This window comes from Euleptes europaea, chromosome 20, assembly GCF_029931775.1.
Source record: "Euleptes europaea isolate rEulEur1 chromosome 20, rEulEur1.hap1, whole genome shotgun sequence".
Lineage (NCBI taxonomy): Eukaryota > Metazoa > Chordata > Lepidosauria > Squamata > Sphaerodactylidae > Euleptes > Euleptes europaea.
Genome location: NC_079331.1, coordinates 21,211,165 through 21,226,873, shown reverse-complemented (window position 1 = coordinate 21,226,873; position 15,709 = coordinate 21,211,165). Strand labels below are relative to the sequence as shown.

Sequence of the window (15,709 nt, the reverse complement as noted above, 5' to 3'; positions counted from 1 at the left end):
TAGAGGCCGAGGCCTTCCCCTGATGTTGCCTCCTGGCATTAATATTCAGTGTGGTGTAGTGGTTAAGAGCGGTGGTTTGGCACAGTGGACTCTAATCTGGAGAACTGGATTTGATTCCCCACTCCTCCACATGAGCGGCGGACTCTAATCTGGGGAACCAGGTTGGTTTCCCCACTCCTACACATGAAGCCAGCTGGGTGACCTTGGGCTAGTCACAGCTGTCTGAGCCCTACCTACCTCACAGGGTGTCTGTTGTGGGGAGGGGAAGGGAATGTGATTGTAAACTGGTTTTATTCTTGGCACAAAGTTCGAGGGAGCCTCTTCAACTGGGCAGGGTGATCCAGCCCTGACTTTCCTTTTCTTTCTCCAGGGATCTCCTTGGCTAGCATCTCCTTCAATCCCAGGTCCCTGCTGTCTTACGGGGAGAAGGAAGCTCTGCTTGGCTGCCGACTCTATTTTGGCGCTCGGGCAAATATTTGATGGCAGAAGCATGTTTTTGCGGGATACCATCACGGCGAGCGATCAAGGCTGTCAGTTGAAATGACATTCAGCCGGTGGCAATCTCCCCATGTCATCTCCAATAACAGTGTATTAAACCCCGATCCATGAGGAACGCCTTCGCCTTCCGGAAGGCTATGAGTCAGGAGACAGCGTCTGCCTCAGTCGTGCAGCTAATCTCTCGCTGACTTGATTCATTTTCAGCAAGAGGAACTCAAGGGCCTGATGGCACCCAGGAATCGCAGCTTGCCTCCTCTCTTTTCCTTTTTAAAGCAGGTTTCCCCACTCCTGCACATGAAGCCAGCTGGGTGACCTTGGGCTAGTCACAGTTCTCCTAGAGCTCTCTCAGCCCCACCTACCTCACAGGGTGTCTCTTATGGGGTGGGGAAGGTGATTGTAAGCTGGTTTGATTCTCCTTAAAAGGTAGAGAACATCAGCATATAAAAACCAACTCTTCTTCTTCCCAGATCTGAATTTCTCCCACTGCTTCTAAGGGCCTAAATTTCTTTTCAGATCTTAGAAGCTGCTCTTTCTCCTCTCAGATGCCGGTTGTCTGCTCTCAGATCCAGTTGTCTCCTATAGAGTGTCGCTCTTTTCCTCAGCAGCCAAGAAAATTCAGGCGAAAATTGTTTTTAATCAGGGTACTTAATGCATTTAATGACTAGCATTTCTTGGTCAGACTGTTTGAATGCTATTATTTATGACTAGGTTTTATATGACAGATTGTAATGGCCTTCAGCCACAAACAATTATTGTATCGTACCATAGGGCTCACGAATGTAAAGGTAGTCTTCTTGTGGAGATAACTTCAATTGACATAGATCAGAAAGGCTGAAGGTGGAACGACTTAAGTGCGTAAAGGAGGGAGATGAAAAGAGTGTATCACAGAATGTTGAAAAGTGTTAAATGATGAGGACTAGAAGGCTGATGTTTTCAAGGACGAAATGGCGGGCAGGAATCCTGTACAGAAAATATGAAGATTCTGAAGTCCACTAGATACCCCTATTGACTTCTGTTGGCCAAATGCGGTGATAAACAAGGCAAAGAAACAATAAAACCTGTCTGACCACCAGGCCATAAATCTCTTCAATAACTGCAGCATCCAAAGCTCAAAGAACCAATTATTAGCTAGACTGTTTTGTTATCATTTTAATTGCAAAGGAGTTCATAGCTAGGCTGTGGATAGATTGAGCCAGTCTCAGGGTGAAACCCCCCTGAGGAAATTCCAGCAATCAAGAAGGAGAAGATGAAGAATTGGTTTTTATATGCCGACTTTCTCTACCACTTAAGGAAGAAACAAACTAGCTTACAATCACCTTCCCTTCCCCTCCCCACAACAGACACCCAGTGAGGTAGGTGGGGCTAAGAGAGTGTGACTAGCCCAAGGTCCCCCAGCTGGCTTCATGTGGAGGAGTGAGGAAACCAACCCGGTTCACCAGATTAGCCTCCGCCGCTCATGTGGAGGAGTGGGGAATCGAACCCAGTTCTCCAGATCAGAGTCCACCGCTCCAAACCACCACTCTTAACCACTACACCATGCTGGCTCTCAACTGCAACACATCTCACACTGACCTCCCTCCCAGCCTGGGCATACCCCCCTTCCCAACTCTCCAGGAAGTCTTCCTTCACCATGGGCTTCACCTGTGTTTCATGTGCAAACCGCAAAAAGGGGAGTCTGAAGCAAGTCCTTACTAGGAGCCCTGCGCTGTAAGGAACTTGCCCTGTGTGTTGTGATTGGCAGCTGTGAGCATGACCCCCAACAGTCTGCAGACTCTCGCCTGGAAGGTTACAGGAGAGGAGAGGGGCAGCTCGTCGGCTTTCAGCTGTCAGAGGTTTGAGACACCAAGAAGTCCAGGCGACCGAGCCGAGCTGGGCTGTTTCCCCGTGAACTTTCTCACCCTTTTGCAGAGGAGGAGTTTTGAAGTCTTTCTTATTCAGCTTCCGAGAATCTCCCGGGAGGACTTTGCAAAGCTCTGAGCAGCTGTTCCAAGAGAGGGAAAGGGGGGAGGAGAGAATTGCCTGCCCGAGATTCTCTTCCACTCTTCTGTGAGAGCAACGGGGCTGATTTGCTTGCAGTTGGTGTTATGGAGTTTCAAGCCCCCCCCTCGTGCTTTCTCATGCGCGCCATGTGCCGTGTAATTTAGAGGAAGCAAACAAAGGGACACCCCCACACACACCCACAAAGGACCAAGATGATCATGCATTTTGTTCATTATGTCGTCATTGTGTTTGTAAGCTTTGATCTGTTCCATTGTCCGCGGAAGCGTCTGCCGTCTCATTGGCGGGGAGCCATTTTAATTAATGGAGATGATGAATTAGAATCTGCACGGGTGAGAATTAAGCACAGATTGGTTTACTCCGTAAGAACATAAGAAAGGCCATGCTGGATCAGACCCAGGCCCATCAAGTCCAGCAGTCTGTTCACGCAGTGGCCAACCAGGTGCCTCTAGGAAGCCCACAAAGAAGACGACAGCAGCAGCATTGTCCTGCATTATGCATGCTTCTCTGATCCTGGAGAGAAAAGGTATGCATCTTGACTAGCATCCAGTTTGACTAGTAGCCACGGAGAGCCCTCTCCTCCATGAACATGTCCACTCTCCTCTTCAAGCCTTCCAAGTTGGCAGCCATCACTACATCCTGGGGCAGGGAGTTCCACAATTTAACTATGTGTTGTGTGAAGAGATACTTCCTTTTATCAGTTTTGAATCTGTCTCCCTTCAGCTTCAGCAGATGACCCTGCATTCTGGTATTATGAGAGAGGGAGAAAAACCTCTCCCTGTCCACTCTCTCCATACCATGCATCATTTGATAGACCTCTATCATGTCTCCCCTTAACTGCCTTCTTTCCAAGCTAAACAGCCCTAAGCATTTTAACCGCTCCTCAAAGGTCAGTTGCTCTAGCCCCGATTATTTTGCTTGCCCTTTTCTGCACCTTCTCAAGCTCTGCAATATCCTTTTTTAGGTGTGGTGACCAGAACTGTACACAGTATTCCAAGCATGGTCTCGCCACAGATTTGAACAAGGGCAGTATGATAGCAGCAGTTTTATTCTCTATTCCTTGTCTCACTATGGCCAGCATGGAATTTGCTTTTTTCACAGCAGCCGCACACTGGGTTGACATCTTCATCGAGCTTTCCACTACCACCCCAATATCCCTTTCTTGGTCTGTTGCTGCCAGGGGTTTATTTTAATTTTACCTTTTATAGATTTATTTATAGACTCCATTGTCATTGGAATTATACAAGTGGTAAAATGGTCTTACTATTATCATGAATTAATCTTCTGGTTTTGCCCTATTGAAAATTGTTTTCTTCTTCACTTGAATGTTTTATATATGTGAATATGCATTTTACTGGTTAAAGACCGTAACAATAATAAAAGTAAAGTAAAGCAGATCCCGTCAGTGTATATGTGAAGTTGGGATTTTTTGCCCCAGTATGCATCACTTTACACTTGCTCACATTGAATCTCATTTGCCATTTTTATGCCCATTCTTCCAGTTTGAAGAGATCCTTTTGAAGCTCTTCACAGGCTGTTACCACACGAGGTATTCCCAGCGATGTATTAAGAGTTTGAAACTGTTATAAAAAATACTGTTCGCTCTTTGTTTGGCCCCTTTAGCTGTGAAGACGTCTTCCAACCATTTTTTAGCCGTGGCATCCAAAAGCCCTTTTAAAGCAATGTTTTTTAAAACATTTCCAAACTCTTGATACATCGCTGGGAATACCTAGTGCGGTAACAGCCACACACAAACCGGATTGCACCACAGTCCGGTTTTGTTTTAACCACCCTTAAAATGATAGATGGATAATGGATGGATAGATAGATATTGTATGAGTTTTAATGGATGCTAGCCTCTCTGAGCAGGATATAAGTTAAAAATAAACAAACCAATAAATAATGGCGATTACGCCCCCCCCCCCACAAGTCTGGCCTGCATAGAACTTGCGATCTCTTTTTTGAAAGTGAAAAAAATTCCAACATGGTTTTTCCTAGGTAATCAGCTGCCACCCGTGGGAGATGTGGTCTTTGCTGCTGTCCCGGAGAACACCACTGTGACAGTCGGGGAAAGCTCTGTGCTGGAGTGCATGGCATCTGCAGATCCCACACCGTTTGTCTCTTGGATACGGGAGGGTAAATGAAGAGAGCCGTCCTTTTAATGCCGAGAGGGGCAGCTCTCGGGCCCTTTATTTTTAAAACCTATTCAAAGGGGCATAGCACTTCGGGGAAGCTTTATAAGCCGCAACTGAATAAACAGAGGCTGTATTCGTGGCGGTCGGAGTGGGCCTTCTAAGCCAGACCGGCCAATTAAATCTCAGGCGTTACAAAGCATGCGGTTTAGTTTATGCCGTTTGATCTGTAAAAGATACGAAATTCTATCTACTGGATGCCTTTTGATCTAAAATTAGCTGCGGCCCCTGGATCGAATGATACCCTGGCTGGAAAGGTCAGGCGGGATAGGTTGGGTTTTTGAGGGCCCTTCGGTAGGGGCTTCCATGGGGCTGGTGGGAATTCGGACACATCTGTCAGTGCTTTGTAAAAATAACTTGTGGGTTATCTTTAGGATTGCAGGAGGGGGGAACAAAGTTTGTTGAAATCACAGGGGGAGAGGAGAATGGGGCAGATTTGAAGGAACGTGACCGTTTCCAAATTGGGGTGAAGATGGCGTTTGAAAGGAACCGAAGGATTAAATTTGGCACAGAACAAATGGTAGGCATATGGATTGTAGGTCAGAAGATGCTTGCCGTAAAATTGCTAAATTTGAGTCTAGTAGCCCCTTAGAGCCCGACAAGGTTTTCAGGGTATGAACTATCGAGAGTCAAATCCTCTCGAGTCCAGCTGCTCTACTACAGACCAACAGGGCTACCCTCTGAAACTATTGTCATAAAGCCAGGATCTTTGCTGAGTTTGCCCTGATGAATTAGGATTGCACGTAGGGTTGCCAGCCTCCAGGTGTTCACTGGAGATCTTCTGCTATTACCGTGTTTCCCCGAAAATAAGACATATGGCTTTGAGGTTGACCAAGTCAAGGAGTTTGTTTACCTTGGCATTCTGTTTTCCCATAACCTAAATTGAAATGCCCATCAAAATTAAACCTGGGGTTGGTGCTATTGTCAACTTTTTTCACACCAAAGGTGGCAATTATATTCCAGGGGCTATTCAGGTTTTTAACTTGAAAATTACCCCAATTATCCTCTTTGGTGTTGCCATCTGGATAACAGTCATCAATGAATCTATAGATCGTCCACTGCTTCAGTTCTTACGAAAACTCCTAAATGCCCCTCGATGTGTTGCTGGCGTTACTCTTCATTCTGAGTTTGGCCAAATGTCACTTGAAGCTAGGGCGTGGTTGGCCGCCTTTAAACTACACCTTAAACTGTGCTTTAGCACTGAGGGGTTCCTAGCTTCTCTGAAGCATGACCCTTTTAAATCCTCATGGCAAAAAATCTTAGATGAGAAACTGGCGTTGTTGGGCTTCTCGAAGGTATGTTATTAGATCTTGGGAAAACTGAAGCTTTTGCCAAAATTAAAAAGCGCATTAAAGAGCTCGATTAGAACAGCACTACTTTTCGTGCTCGTCGCATCTGTTCAGCCCAGTTCTTCGGAATACCCCCTCCACCTGGTCTGCCTGCCTATACATATTATCTGACAACTCCTCGTCATTGTGGAGCTTTTTGCTTGGCTAGATTGAATGCTAACCCTTCTATGGTAATGCAGGGCAGAATTCCGAATATACCCTACTCAGACAGGATCTGCCCTTGCTCTTCTGGCTCTATTGACTCATTAGCCCATGCCCTTTTGGAATGCCGCTTTTACGAGGAACTTCGATCGCACTATATTTCCCCCCTTTTAACATACAAATCCAATGCCTCTGTGACTGACATAATGCCTTTTTTACTAAGCGATAGGGACCCCAAGGCTACATTGTCAGTGGCAAGATTTGTTTCAATCATTACATCCCTCCAACACTAGATATTGTCTACTTCAAAGAGTCCAAGAATGCAAAACAATCCTTGGGAGCGAGTTGGTGGAAAAGCGAAACTGAGACACAGGCCCGACAGATATATGCTGCTCAAGATCAATTGATCAAGGAGCTTCTAAGGGATAAAAGGAAAATAAGACATACCCATAAAATAAGCTGTAGCAGGATTTCTAAGCATTTGCGCAATATAAGCCATACCCCGAAAATAAGACATAGTGATAGGCGTGGCTATGCAGTGTACCAAGACTTCCCGCCAGTTTGCTGTTCCCGGAGAGTTTCCTCGGCCTCAGACCACTCGTCCTGTAGCCCCGCCCGTTTCCCCCTGCCATGCCCATTCCCGTGCCGTGCCCGCCCGTTGTTCAGCTGGTCAGCGGTCCGCGGGGAAGGCCAAGGGCCTTGCCTCCTGGAAGGCCATTCCCCGCCCGGTTCGATTTGGTGCCAGCCGCGACGGAGCTCTGCTGGCCCGGCCGGGAGGCTCCCTCTGCGCCAGGGGACGCTGTGCTTTAGGTATTGTGTGTCCTCAGGGGGAAGAAGTCAAGCTCTCTCCCCCAGCACCAACCAGCAACAGTCTGTGGTCTCTCTCATCCCATACAAACACCAGGGGATAGGGGAAAAGCTTCAGCAAGCAGTCTGCTACTGAGCCCAGAGAGATCATCCCAGCTCCACTGTGCAGATTGGACCCAGTTCTCACTGGATCCCTGATAAATAAGCCAGCCCTTACACATCAGCTTTGCTGGCCTACGGTATCTCTGCTTTTCCTGAGTATCTGTACCCCCAGACAAGATGAGTGCAAAAAGAAAGAGTTATTCTGTTGAGTACAAGAAAGGAATTGTGGAGGACTCCCAGGGCAAGAATCTTACGGCTTTCTGCAAACAGAAGTTGGATATCCGAATGGTCCAAAAATGGCGGGCAGAATACGATAACCTCACTCTACAGGTGGACAGAGGAAATGCTAAGAAGCGCAAGTGTGGTTCAGGTCGGCAACCTTTATTTCCTGAGCTGGAAGACATGATCAGTGAATGGATTGCTGACAGGAGAGCAAAGGCTTTGGTTGTGCGCAGGGCTGATATTCAAGCATTTGCCCTTGCAATGGCACCACAATTCGAAATATCCCCAGAATTCAAAGCATCACATCACTGGCTAGATGGCTTCCTTCAGCGATATGAACTGTCTATCAGAAAATCAACAACACTGTTTAAGTTGGAAGATGCTGACGTTATTAAGCGAGCACTTGCATTCAAGACCTTTGTTGATGGCATCGACTTTTCCAAATACCAACTTTGCAACATGATTGCTATGGATGAAACTGCAGTGTTTATGGGTCAAGGAGCCCAAACGACAATTGAACAGAGGGGTGCCTCCTCAATCTACGTTCCCTCCACTGGTCACGAAAGTTCACGTGTTACCTGTATTTTGGCAATTCGTCTGGATGGAAAGGAAGTCACACCTGTTATCATCACTAAGGGCAAGAAAGATAAGATTGAACGTGTTTCCGGCATTTATGTTCTTGAAACCGAAAAAGCCTGGTGCACACAAGCAGTTATAAGGAAGTGACTTGATTTAATGCTGCCACTTGTTTTGCGAGGTGGCCAAAGAGGTCTGCTTGTCTGGGATTCAGCCAGCACTCACCGTGCTAAAGACACAAAGAACTTCCTTGCAGAGAGGAGAATAGATCAAATAATGATTCCTGCAGGAATGACTGCCTATCTGCAGACTCTTGATATTGCAATAAACAAGCCATTCAAAGACCATTTGCGTATGGAAATTAACGACTACATTGAACCTAGACTGACAAGAAATCAGCGTGGAAACTTTGTGAAACCTAGCCTGCAAGAGGTCGTGATTTGGGTGAAGAATTCATGGGATAAAATCACTGACAGTGTTGTTGCCAATGCACTCCGAGCAGGTTACATGGATAAGAGCTGCTCATTTAATGAGAGCTCTATTGCTCGACATGAAAGATTGGGGCCAATGGTTCTAAAGGAAATGGAGTCGCAAGAAATTCAGGATGGAATTCCGGGTTTGGAGAGTTATGACGATGTTCCAGAAGAAGACGACTTAACTATCTTTGAATAAATGTAGATTATTGTACCATACTTAATAAAAATAAGACATCCCCTGAAAATAAGCCATAGTGTGTCTTCTTGAGGAAAAATAAATATAAGACAGTGACTTATTTTCGGGGAAACACGGTACAACTGATCTCCAGGCGACAGAGATCAGTTTCCCCTGGAGAAAATGGCCACTTGGGCAACTGGGCTCTATGGCATTGAAGTCCCTCTCCTCTCCAATCCCTGCCTTCCTCAGGCTCCACCCCCCAAATCTCCCGGTATTTCCCAACCTGGAACTGGCAACCCTAACAATAGGGTTGCCAACCTCCAGGTGGTGGCCTGAGATCTCCCGCTATTACAACTGATCTCCAGGTGACAGAGACCAGTTCCCCTGGAGAAAATGGCTGCTTGGGCAATTGGACACTATGGCATTGAAGTCCCTCTCCTCTCCAAACCCCACCTTCTTCATTCTCCACCCCCAAATCTCCAGGTATTTCCCAACCCAGAGCTGGCAACCCTAATTGCACATCAGAGCAATCGTAGCTCGGCTGCGTGACTCACTACTCAAGAGATGAATGTGGCAAACATGGCCCTGAATTCCATCAGAAAGGAACTGGGTTCCGGAAGCTGGAGAGAACTAAAATAATAATAAACATTTTAAACATTATCGATCACATCTAAGGTTGTAGGGTGTTGTTTGCCAGCGTTGGTATCCAGCTTAGAAGTTTGAGAGTGTGTTTTTTTAATTTGCAGATGGGAACCCCATTTCCACCGACGTGATCGTGTTGGGACGGACCAATCTCGTGATTCCGTATGCCCAGCCCCACCACGCAGGAGTGTACGCTTGCCGTGCCAATAAACCCCAGACCCGGCAGTTTGTGACAGCTGCAGCCGAGCTCCGAGTCCTTGGTGAGAACAATATCTGTGGAAGTGTCCCATTGTTTTTCTGCTGCCTGAGACCTGGGGCTTGTTTGGGTTTGTGACAGTGGTTCTTTTCCCTGGTCTGTGTGCAGGCGTGGTGTAGTGGTTAAGAGTGGTGGACTCTAATTTGGAGAACTGGGTTTGATTCCCCAATCCTTTACATGTGTCACAGACTCTAATCTGGAGAACCGGGTTCGATTCCCCACTCCTCCACATGTGTGGCTGACTCTTAATCTGGAGCACCGGGTTCAATTCCCCACTCCTCCACATGAGCGGTGGACAATAATAATAACAGTAACAACAACAACAACAACAACAACAATAATTAAAAAGGCAGCCATGTGCATATGTGTGAGAAGCTCATCAGAGTTTTGGTTTGTTGAAATCCACAATTGTGGTGTTAATGATGATGAATTGTCCCCATTTTGAACCCAGAGTACTTGGAGATCACACTGTGTGTGTGTAAAGTGCCGTCAAGTCACAGCCGACTTATGGCGACCCCTTTCTGGGGTTTTCATGGCAAGAGACTAACAGGTGGTTTGCCAGTGCCTTCCTCTGCACAGCAACCCTGGTATTCCTTGGTGGTCTCCCATCCAAATACTAACCAGGGCTGACCCTGCTTAGCTTCTGAGATCTGACGAGTTCAGGCTAGCCTGGGCCATCCAGGTCAGGGCTGGAGATCACACTACAATACACACATTTTGCCCCAAACCCAAGACAGCTTCAAGCCAAGGGTTGTGATGTCTTCACAAAAGTTGCAGTTGGAGCTGTTTAGAGAAAAGGCATACGCTCCTTGCTGCACACATCCTTAGAAGATGGGTTTTAAGGGGCATCAAAATGTTTTGTATAAATAAATATCTCCACTTATCCTGCTGAACGAGGTCAGTTATGGAGTTTGGTCCAGGCGAGGGGGAGGGTTGAAAGTATTTCCGACTCTGTGCTCTCTATTGGAGAAGGCTTTGCTTGCCCCCCCCCCAAATGCGAGCATTGTTCTCCTCCCCTGCAGCTCCCCCCTCCATCTCCCAGGCGCCCGAAACCATATCCCGCACCAGAGCCAGCACCGCCAGATTCGTCTGCAGAGCGGAAGGGGAGCCGTCTCCCAGCGTCCACTGGCTGAAGAACGGAGAGCCTCTCTCGTTCAACGGGCGGGTGAAGGCACAGAGCGGTGGCACCTTGGTCATCAACCAGATCGGGATGGATGATGCCGGCTACTACCAGTGCGTGGCGGAAAACCCCCTGGGCATGGCGTGCGCCACCGCCCACCTGGCAGTGATTGTGCGGGAAGGCCTGCCCAGTGCTCCTAAGAAGGTGACGGCGAGTTCTCTCTCCAGCACCACCGTCTTAGTATCCTGGGAACGGCCGGAGTTCAACAGCGAGCAGATCATCGGCTTCTCGCTGCATTACCAGAAAGCTTTGGGTAGGTGCTGGGTGTTCATGTGAATCCTATCTCAAATCTTTGGTGGGTTTTATAGAATCGCTGAGAAGTAGTGCCATGGAGAGAGCCAGCATGGTGTAGTGGTTAAGAGCAGCAGACTCTAGTCTGGAGAACCGGGATTGATTCCCCATGCCTGCACGTGAGTGGTGGACTCTAATCTGGAGAACCGGGTTTGATTCCCCCCTCCTCCACATGAGCGCAGGACTCTAATCTGGAGAACCGGGTTTGATTCCCCCCTCCTCCACATGAATGGCAGACTAATCTGGAGAACCGGGTTTGATTCCTCACCCCTCCACATGAAGCCAGCTAGGTGACCTTGGGCTAGTCACAGTTCTTTCTGAACTACCTCTGTTTGACTCATGCCTTGAAAAACTTGCGGGATTGCCATAAATTGGCTGCAACTCAGTGGCACTTTCCACCACTATCCACCTGCGAAAAAACCTAGTCTTGCATTTGAGTAAATACTGTAGTTAGATTTTTTGTTGTTGTTGTTAAATCATGGAGGGGGGGGGGAATGAAAGGCTCCTTGGAAGGAAGTCTCCGTTTTACTACTGGTGAACTACGGCCTATCTTTCTTTTGGCTGTTCAGGGGGACATTTTTCACCCTTTAATTTTATACCCCATCTACCAAATTGTGCCCTAGAGCTGCATTTTGTTTTTCGGAACCTGAAGAAATACCTAACAGCTGATGATCAATGAAGGGGGGGAGTGTTTAATGAAGCACAAACCAGACTCCCTCTTTGTTCTCTCGGTCAGAAATGGGGATTTAAAATTCCGCTTTCGGCACTGAAAGGGCAGGACTGACCCTGCTCACCAGATGACAGTAATTCAAAGGCGCTAAGATACCACGCTCTTGTGAGCTTCTTTCCAAGAAGTGAGTTTGAAGAAAGGACAAAACTTCTTCTTTTTCTGTCTGACAGCGTTGTGTCCCCTTTCTAGGCACCGACAATGTGGAGTTCCAGTTTGCTGTGAATAACGACACCACGGAATATCAGGTCAAGGATTTGGAGCCCAACACTAACTACATTTTCTACGTGGTGGCCTATTCGCAGCTGGGAGCCAGCCGGACGTCCTCGTCCATCGTTGTTCGGACTCTGGAGGATGGTTTGTAGGACCGGGGTGGAAGAAACATCTCAGAATGCTTCCTGTTTACCAGGAAGGGCTTTCTTGGCACACCCAGTACAGGGGCGGGAATGCCACCTGAAACACTGTGACACAGGGAGAGTTTGGTGCTCCTCGTTTGCATTTGTAACTCGATGAAGTGAACCCAACTTGCGTTCTCTTTTCCTGCACCTGGGACAATACCAAACAACTGAGGATTGGGGAGGGAGAGGGGCGACCAGTCAGGGCTGAAGTGAGTAACAGGGCATTTCTCCCCTTCTCTAATCCAGCTGATTATATTTTGCATTGCACTTATGCATCCCTGGAGCCAGCATGGTGTAGTCATGGGCGGCAGACTCTAATCTGGAGAACTGGGTTTGATTCTCCACTCCACCACATGAAGCCTGCTGGGTGACCTTGGGCCAGCCACGGTTCTCTCAGAAATCTCTCGGCCCAGCGGGAGGCGGGTGATGGCAAACCGCCTCCCAACGTTTTACTTGCCTTGAAAACCCTACCAGGTCACCAGAAGTCAGCCGCGACTTAATGGCACCCGGTTCACTTTTGCATCCTGACTCCCTTCTTCTCAACACCCTTCCTGCCTTCTGATCGGGACGTAAGGGCTCAGGGACCTCCATTCCTACTTGTATTTGACGAAGAAGGAGAGTTGGTTTTTGCTTCTGGTTAAATAGGTTTGTTAGGTTTTTGTATTGCATCAAAAGCATTCAAAACCTGTTTGACCAGAGGTGACTGCGGGACCAAAGAAAGATGAGCATACATGACAGGAAAGGATACTGAGCTACTTTCAGTTATCTTTCTCCAGTCTCACACAAATACGGGTGCCCTGTTTTCCCCCAATAAAAATTGCTTGCCTGCAATTTTTGTGTGTGAGGTTAAGAAGAAGAGTCAGTTTCCCTACCTGTTTTTCTCTACCTGTTTTTCTCTACCTCTCTACCTAAATGCAGCTTACAATTGCCTTCCCTTCTGCTTCCCACCACAGACACATTGTGAGGTAGGTGGGGCTGAGAGAGTTCAGAGAGAACTGTGACTAACCCAAGGTCACCCAGCTGGCTTCATGTGGAAGAGGTGGGAATCTAACCTGGTTCTCCAGGCTAGAGTCCACCGTTCTTAACCACTACACTACTCAGACAAAGGGTGTTTTGACTATCTAGAGTTTATACTCCAAAATATTGCTGGTCTCTACAGTGCTACTGGACTTGCATTTAGCTAATCTACTGAAGACCAGCATGGCTAAACTCCTGAAATTATGAAAAGAGTGTTCTCTTGGTACCCTGCAAAATCACCTGTGGAACTCTGCGCCATGGGGTGTTGTCACTTTGCATCCATTGGCTTGAACCCAACGATGCACAAGCAGGAACGTAAGTGGACTCTTGCTTGGGCAAGATTTCGTACACACCTAGCACTTACCTCCCTATATGTTATAGCACCCAAAAATTGGTTGCGCAAGATCTTGAGAAAGTGGAAATCAAATGCAAGTGGGGATACAATAACCGGGCCTTTGGTTGAGCAGTTACTGGGGCCTCTTTCTTGCATTTCCGCTTGCGCAGGAGCTCTGGCACAAGTGGAAGTTTTGTGTTGGCTCCAATCCATTTAGGGTTGCCAGATCCCTCTTCGCCACCGGCAGGAGGTTTTTGGAGCAGAGCCTGAGGAGGGCGGGGTTTGGGGAGGGGAGGGACTTTAATGCCATAGAGTCCAATTGCCAAAGTGGCCATTTTCTCCAGGGGAACTGATCTCTATCGGCTGGAGATCAGCTGTAATAGCAGGAGATCTTCAGCTATGACCTGGAGGATGGCAACCCTAAACCCATTATCTATTTTGTTTAAGATAAAAGGATTTTTTTAAAAAAAGTTCAGGATTCCTTTCTTGTTTACTCTGTACAATAAAAAGTTGTTTAATTTCCGTGTTTGGAGGCTAATGGGTGCTAGTGAGGAATTCCATTTTGTGTCCTAATTGTCAGCCTACCTGGGGGATCAGGCTGGCCACCACAGCACTGGTGTGAGTAAGGTTGCCAACCTCCAGGTGGGGCCTGGAGGTCTCCCGGCATCACTGCTGATCTTCAGATGGCAGAGCTCAGTTCCCCTGGAGAAAATGGCTGCTTTGAAAGGTGGAATCGATACCATTATACCCTTTTGAGGTCTTTCCCTTCCCCAAAAAACTGCCCTTCCTGGGCTCCACCACCCAAATCTCCAGGAATTTCCCTACTGAGAGTTGGCAATCCTAGATGTGACCCAGCATGCACTTCTTGTCTAGCCTTAGGAAAAAAACATTGTGGGAAAGCATAGAATCATAGAGTTGGAAGCGACCACCAGCGTGGTGTAGTGGTTAAGAGCGGTAGTTTGGAGCTTTCTTAGAGCTCTGTCAGCCTCACCAACCTCACAGGGTGTCTGTTGTAAGGAGGGGAAGGTGATTGTCAGCCGGTTTGAGTCTCCCTTAAGTGGGAGAGAAAGTTGGCATGTAAAAACCAACTCTTCTTCTTCTTCTTCTTCATCTAGTCCAACCCCCTGCACAATGCAGGAAATTCACAACTACCTCCCCCGACACCCCCAGTGACCCCTACTCCAGGCCCAGAAGATGGCAACAACAACAAAAACTCAAACCCTCCAGGATCCCTGGCTAACCTGGCCTGCAGGAAAATTGCTTCCTGACCCCAAAGTGGCAAACGGCATTTCCCTGGGCATGTGAGAAAGGGCCACGAGAGCCAAACACTGACACAACCCTTCCTGCCCTCCCTCTCACGATCTGCTCAAGGTCACAGAATCAGCCTTGCTGTCAGATGGCCGTCAAGCCTCTGCTGGAAAACCTCCAGGGAAGGAGAGCCCACCACCTCCCAAAAATCTCCTAGGAAAGTCTCCTAGGTTGTTTGAGCAAAGGCTCATCTTCTCTGTGTTTTTTGAATGTCTCCTTCCCTGGTTTCTCCTGCGCATATGTGAAACACCTTGACCTCCTCAAATGTGAAATAATAGACATCTGGGATGGAGGGAGCAGGGTCAAGAGGTCCCGGCTTCCAGCAGGCCAACTTGTGAGCGAATGCGACAAATCCTCTTCTTCTCCACTCCAGCAACGTGAAACTCGCTGGATCCAAGCCAACATTGGGGGATTCTTTTCTTCGCTCGGGACTGCAAATCTGTGAATTGCCAAACAGCCGGCAGACCCTGACTTGTGGCTGCGGCCCTTCCCTTTTCAGCCAGCCGTCTTTGCAGTGCTTTAGGGAAACCCTTTCCCATGAACGGAAAGTGGCGGGCAGTTCCCTCTCAGAGAAAGCAGACCAGCTGAAATTGCAGAACATCCCCCGCCCCCCCCCCAGCCAACAACCCCCCCAGCTTCAAATGCTTTTTGTGTCTTTTTTTAAACTTGTTTTTATTATTATTTACTAATAAAAAAGAACAAAAAAACAGAAATACAGAATAGAAAACATGATACAGATTGATAACATAACAAGTGTTGATAAAATATTATCAATATATATTGATAACACAACTGCATTTACTACAAAATATACTAACCTGCAATATTATAGCTACTTTCGTGCATTCGTTTACTCTGAACTACACCAACATACCTTATCATCACTCCCTGTATGTATTTAGATGATACTATATTTCTAAAAAAAATAATACCTTATATATTATATTTTCCTGTGTTTAACTCTAATCCTACATGCTAATGATCTTAAATATTAAACATTGCATAAAAGTTTAATTA

The 15,709-nt window shown here is 47.3% G+C and overlaps 1 protein-coding gene across 1 annotated transcript in view; it reads left to right on the top strand.

Annotated features, from left to right (window-relative positions):
• IGDCC4 (immunoglobulin superfamily DCC subclass member 4) overlaps positions 1-15,709 on the top strand; it is a 72,755-nt gene that overhangs the window by 11,625 nt on the left and 45,421 nt on the right. The window contains exons 5-8 of the mRNA XM_056866122.1: positions 4,495-4,632; positions 9,286-9,441; positions 10,460-10,870; positions 11,828-11,992. Of these exons, the coding sequence (XP_056722100.1) occupies positions 4,495-4,632; positions 9,286-9,441; positions 10,460-10,870; positions 11,828-11,992 (870 nt within the window). The remainder of the gene's footprint in view (positions 1-4,494; positions 4,633-9,285; positions 9,442-10,459; positions 10,871-11,827; positions 11,993-15,709) is intronic.